We start from the raw sequence: 6,000 nt of genomic DNA, 5'->3' as shown, positions 1-6,000 counted from the left end.
AAAATATTCAGTATGCCTTCTTAACCAGAAGTATGGCGGAGTGCAGCGGTTCAAAAATCTGGCTCAGCATCAGCATGAGCAATTGGGGATGGGCAGTAAATGCTGGACATGCCATTGACACCCACATCCTGTGAACGAATAAATAACAAACAAATTAACTGTGCAAATGCACTAAGAGTGTATAAATCTCACAGGAGCTGGTCAGCGAGCCAGCTAGCGAGGATCACTATTACCTTGAATATATGTGTGGACAGAAGTCTATTTTTAGTGCAAAAAAACAAACCAAATGCTCTTTAAGAATAGACAGGTAGCCTGGGGCTGCTGCTATTTTCATGGAATCTTTTCCAGACCTCCGCCAGAATCATTCAAGATTTTGTTCCAACAATCGGCGTGTGTGTTTACACACTAGCTACTCTCATTGGCCAAGAACCGTAACAAAACGAAAGGCTGTCGGCAATAGTCTATTCCTGTTTAAAGCGCCATAGGGGTTGCATTTTTTTTTATAAAGTTCTAAATACAGAATTTCATATAAAGCAGATTGATTGTTCTCACTACAATCCCTGTCTCGCAGGAGAAAAAAGAAATATCAGCGCTTGCACTGTTAAAAATGGATGGAATTTCAGAAATGTAACATTATCTCTCGAGTTACTTGTTCCAATAAGCTCTTCAATGAGCTGGGCATCGACATGGACTGTATGGATGTCCCATGCAATTGATATTTCACACTTTTTTCCTGCGTAATCCCAATGTTAGAAAGATTAAAGGTGATTTATTTTCTCATCCAGAGGGTGGTGGGGGTCTGGAACTCACTGTCTGAAAGGGTGGTAGAGGCAGAAACCTTCATCGCATTTAAAAAGTACTTGGATACACCCTTGAAGTGCCGTAACCTACAGGGCTATGGACCGAGAGCTGGAAAGTGGGATTAGGCTGGATAGCTCTGATGCGGGCACAGACACGATGGGCCGAATGGCTTCCTTACATAGGATATTCGGCACAGAAATAGGCCATTCGGCCAGACCAGTCCATGCCGATGTTTATGCTCCAATCCAACCTCCTCCGGTCTTTCCTCGTCTAAATTATGGGGAGCGAGCAGAGAAGTGGACCCGAGTCCACAATCGGATCAGCCATGATCGTCTCATCGCCGAGAGCATGCAGAAATCAAGCGTAGGCAGCGGAGGAACGTGCAGCAAACCAGTCCCACCCACCCCTTCCCTCAACGACTATCTGTCCCACCTGTGACAGGGACTGTGGTTCTCGTATTGGACTGTTCAGCCACCTAAGGACTCATTTTAAGAGTGGAAGCAAATCTTCCTCGTCCGAGGGACTGCCCTATGATGATGAAATGGCGGAGCAGGCTCGAGGGGCTGTATGGCGTACTCCTGCTTCTATTTCTTATGTTCTTATAAAATCTATCAGTATAACCCTCTATTCCCTTCTCCCTCATAAGTTTCCCCTTAAATACAGATACTATTCGCTTCAACCACTCCCTGTGGTAGCGAGTTCCACATTCTCACCACTTCTGTGCCTTAAACCTCTAAGATCCTATGATACACAAAATCCCTTACGAAAGGCGACCTGTGTTCCTCAGGAATTGTTCCATTAACAGCACCAAGGCTGGTCAATTCCCCCTCGATGTAAAGATAAGCACGAAAACAGCCTGAAACTCAGGTGAGAGAGAACACGGTTTTCTAATTTCAGGGCACACAAAAGTTGAGAAGGGGAGTAAATCAGAAATGAGACACTAAAAGAAGTTTTGCAAAACTCGGCCGAGATCTTAAAGTTTACTTAAGTATTTAAAATTACATTTCATTCCAAACAAAATGTCGGACTCGTGGGACATACAATAAACACTAAAAACACATATTTTGGAGACAAAACAATTTAATGTTGGTACATTGTAATTCATGTAGAAAGGATATAAACATACCCGGGACACAATCGAAAATAAGTTACACCGAGCAGAGCCTCTTTAAAACCTTTGCCACGTTATACCGTAAACAATAATTAAACATATTTTCGTTACCGTTACAATATTTACATAGATTAATATACATGGGGGGACCTGGGATTTTATTGATGTGAGGAGGTCAAACCATTTGATGCTGTGCTTTCGACTGGCCAGAAATATTTGACGGCGTGAACGAAGATTGTAGGATTTGGGTTTTTTGCCTCGCTGTTTCCGCAAACACCTTCTGCAAAAACATAATACGCCGAGATTTCAAAAACAGAGTACACGGGCTGAGATTCTCCAGCCCATTGGTGAAGTCGCTGATAATATACCTCATGATGTTAACCAGTTTGTCTTCCATTCCTCCCACATCACAACCTGCCCCTTTGTCACTGTGCGAGCTGACGGCAGAGATAGTGTAAAGTTACCACCTCCTCCCTATTTAAACACCTTCTCAAGGGCAATTAGGGACGGGCAATAAATGCTGGCCTTGCCAGCGACGGCCACATCGAGGGAAGGAATTAAAAATATCTTAATTTGCGCTCAGTCGGGATTTTAACCAATCTTTAATGTGTGTGGCATTGCGATTGAACGGGTCTGAGCATTAATATGGTAACGATTAACCGCCCCATCACTTCTTACTCTGCACTGAGACAATGAGCCACCGTTTAAAATCAGCCACAATCCCCCCTTCCCCGAATGAGCTGGCACTGGGGCGTGTATTTTGTTTTAAGTTTATTTGTCTTTTCTGCCCCTGATTATTACCGGGTTTGAGCCTGACACTATTCCATACAACCCATCCAACAGTAACATATCAGGATTTGCAGAGATTTTTTTTTAAAATAAAGGGAATGTAATTAAATGCGTATTAGGTCAAAGACTAAAAATCCAGGAATGATAGGGGAGGGAAAAGGGACAATTATTTTCTGAGAACAAATTCAACTGAAGTGTCATTCTGGGTTCCAAGCGAATGCAACACACCGCCTAGACTTTATTAAGCGCCTGGCTCGTCCCAGTTTCCTGCTCTGATTGCCCGAAATTGGCATATAAATCAGCCAAGAAATTGTCTGTAGCCTGATCAATAACCTTTATCCCAACAACAGCAAAAATAAGGATGTATTTTCATGGTGAAAGCGACCAGATAATCTTAAGGGTTTGCTCAATCGTTGTACAAGAGCCAATGAGCTGAACCATTTCTTGGTGTCTGCACTTTCCCAGAATTTGTCCCACGCAGACGGAAATATTAGGCATTCCCACTGCTTCCAGACACATCTCGGACTTTGAGTTGAATAAAGAAAATTAAACATTGAATTCACCCCTCAAGAAAAAAAACCAATGTACACAGATATCTTGTACTCACAGAGAGTGGCGCACTTACAATATAATCAGCTGGTAATTCGAATTGAAAAGGGCAAATTCATATTCAGTGCATTAGTAATATCGATTGAACAAATTGCTATTAACAATAGGTGTCTCTCAGTATTGGCGTTTTGAGCAGATAACCCACTGGTAGCGATACTGATCAGCAGGGGAGCTGAAATTAATCAAATCCCGTTTTCGTTACACGGAACAGTGGGATTGGGAGCGGATTTTGGGCATGTGATTCCAAAGGTTTCGAATCCGAGTGGGTGGGTAACTGCTTGTCAAATTCCCTGTTTTTATTACACGTGAACTTGCGATTGTTACTGATTCAGCGATGACACGTCTATTTAGCCCAGTTATTTCACCCGGGGGAAAGGGAATTAAACTAGTGACCCCCAAAACCTATAATCGGAGGTTAAAACTAATCTTTGATGACGGCTAGGAACAGTGATATAACCGATTGTGAACAGTTGCAATTGCTACCTTGTTCCTGTCCATTGGGAATAAAGCAAAAGCAGATGGAATAAACGGATGAAGGTTATTTTGCAGAAACTGATTAATTAAATTGCGGAATCCGAATTAAATTAGTAGGACTTTTAACCATGTTAATGCGTCGACCAATTGTATCTTTTTTTTAGCGTGCATTTTTATCGAAGTTAGCCCAATTTCAAAAGCGCAGGAAAATCCCTTTCGATCGAGGGACACAGCTCAAGTGCCAAGTGAGGAATTTAGTGCAACGAACTAATCGAGGACTTTCTTTCAGCCGAATGGCAGTATAGCTCCTTGTTTTCGATCGCAAGACAGGGTTCTATAAAATGCCAGTTCAGTTGCGGCTGGAACTTGAACGCCTATTTTGGCCTTTCTGTTAAATGATAATCCACTCCCATTGAATGTAAACGAACAAACTTGATTTAACGACATACTGTATCTCCAATACTGCCCGTTAGGTAGGACATGTCTTACCTGATCAGCCAAGGCTCAGTAATGACGGTTGTTAAGTTGTACAATTTTGCTCGCAAAGTTCGCTCCCTGCTGCAAGGGGTCATAATTTAAGTTTAATACGTTGGGAGAGGGGGCTAGGATGGCAGAGATCATTGGCAGGACCGGGGGCTGCCCTGTCCTTGGGTAGAGGGGAGGGGAACCGGGGCTGATGAGGTTGTCGATAGAAAAAGCCGCGGCCGGCGAGGCTGGTTCGATCTTGACAGCCGGCGGGGCCGGGGGATCGGGGCTCAGGGGATTGAGGAAAAGTTTCCTGTTCAAGTCATTGCCTTGGAAGAGAGCGGAGAGAGAGGGGAAGACGCTGGCCGGGGACTGGACGGGGCAGTGGTGATGGAAAGCCAGCCCCGGGTGCCCGCTGTTGGGCAGCTGGAGACCATAGCCGTAGGGTCCGTAGCCAAACCCTGGCATCAGGCTGGCGTGCTCCCTCAGCAATCCAACCTGCTGCTGGCGCTTGAAACGCTTCCTCCTTCGCAAGAAGCTCCCGTTGTCAAACATGTCGGCGGAGTTGGGGTCCAGGGTCCAATAGTTGCCCTTGCCCGGGTTGCCCGGCTCCCTGGCCATCTTGACGAAGCAGTCGTTGAGCGAGAGGTTGTGCCGAATAGAGTTCTGCCAAGCGGGGAACTTTTCCTTGTAGTAAGGGAAGCGGTTGCTGATGAACTCGCAGATCTCACTCAGGGTCAGCCGCTTCTTGGGGCTCTGCAGGATGGCCATGGTGATGAGGGCGATGTAGGAGTAAGGAGGCTTCACCAGGGGGTTCTTGGCCGAAGCCTTCACCCCCTTCACATCCGGAGGGCATGCGGAAGAAAGACTCCTCTCCGGGAAGTCCCCTTGGCTGGGCTTGGCCGCTGGCGAGCCCTGATATGTGGAGTCCCTCTCGTCGCCAACAACATCAATATCCGTCTCTTCCAAACGAACCGACCTCTCCGTCATTTCTGATCCCCAAGTCATGGCAAATTGGACAGCCAATTCGATTGTGCAGGGTTCCTACATGTAACAATAGTCAGCTCCAAGCAGAGAGGGGAAAATCACTTCTTTGAAGATCATACACACACATAGAGAGAGAGAGAGAGAGACACACACACACACAGCCAGACTTCTGCAAACAGCCTTTAGGAAATGCACCACAGGCTCAGAGGTAACCCCAATGGCGTTGTTTGCCCTCCTTGTTGTTTTCGATCGCCCCAGTGCAGCATCCCAGATCACCGAGCAAAACAAGAGAGCCTTACTTTAAATGCACAACTCTTCTGCAATGGCCCCTGACGTCAGCGAGGAATGCACTGACTCCGGCAGCCTTGGACCCGGTGACTGAGCAGATGACACTTGCACAACAAATCACCGACAACTTTACAAACCCATTTCCCCCCCTCCCCTGGCATCCCTCTGACATGTGCAGCCAACCCGACGGGGGGAGGGAGGGGAATAAAATCGTCGGACAACTTCTTTAAAATAACTTTTTTAAAGCTTTAGTGCAAACAACAAATCAGCATTCATTATTCCCATTTGACAAGTGGTCTCAAATTCAGATCCTATTTCAATTATAGATTTACATTTAGATATTATTGATTTATTTAAATATGATTGCATTGTCGTTTATTTACAAAAGAATATCATTTAATTGTCTCTATTTAAATATAAATAGTTGCATATTTTCTGCTCAGTTAGTTGGGTACTGAGGGAATGATCAGCCATGA

At 45.1% G+C, this 6,000-nt stretch overlaps 1 protein-coding gene across 1 annotated transcript; it reads right to left on the bottom strand.

The window, feature by feature from the left end:
* Window positions 1-1,969: 1,969 nt before the first annotated feature.
* On the bottom strand, window positions 1,970-5,257 carry LOC139237818 (forkhead box protein D2-like). The gene is made up of 2 exons (XM_070867046.1): window positions 4,274-5,257; window positions 1,970-2,192 (listed from the first exon to the last, which is right to left on the bottom strand). Exon 1 carries the CDS (start codon window positions 5,255-5,257, stop codon window positions 4,289-4,291), a length of 969 nt encoding a protein of 322 aa, XP_070723147.1. The 3' UTR covers window positions 1,970-2,192; window positions 4,274-4,288.
* Between the last annotated feature and the right edge of the window lie 743 nt (window positions 5,258-6,000).

This window comes from Pristiophorus japonicus, chromosome 24 (assembly GCF_044704955.1).
Source record: "Pristiophorus japonicus isolate sPriJap1 chromosome 24, sPriJap1.hap1, whole genome shotgun sequence".
In the NCBI taxonomy this organism is placed as follows: domain Eukaryota; kingdom Metazoa; phylum Chordata; class Chondrichthyes; family Pristiophoridae; genus Pristiophorus; species Pristiophorus japonicus.
The sequence above is the reverse complement of the archived record's forward strand: the minus strand, read 5'-3'. Positions and strand labels throughout refer to the sequence as shown.

Excerpts from the sequence above, each read along its gene's own strand:
- LOC139237818 (XM_070867046.1), bottom strand. The coding sequence starts at position 5,257 with ATGACTTGGGGATCAGAAATGACGGAGAGGTCGGTTCGTTTGGAAGAG.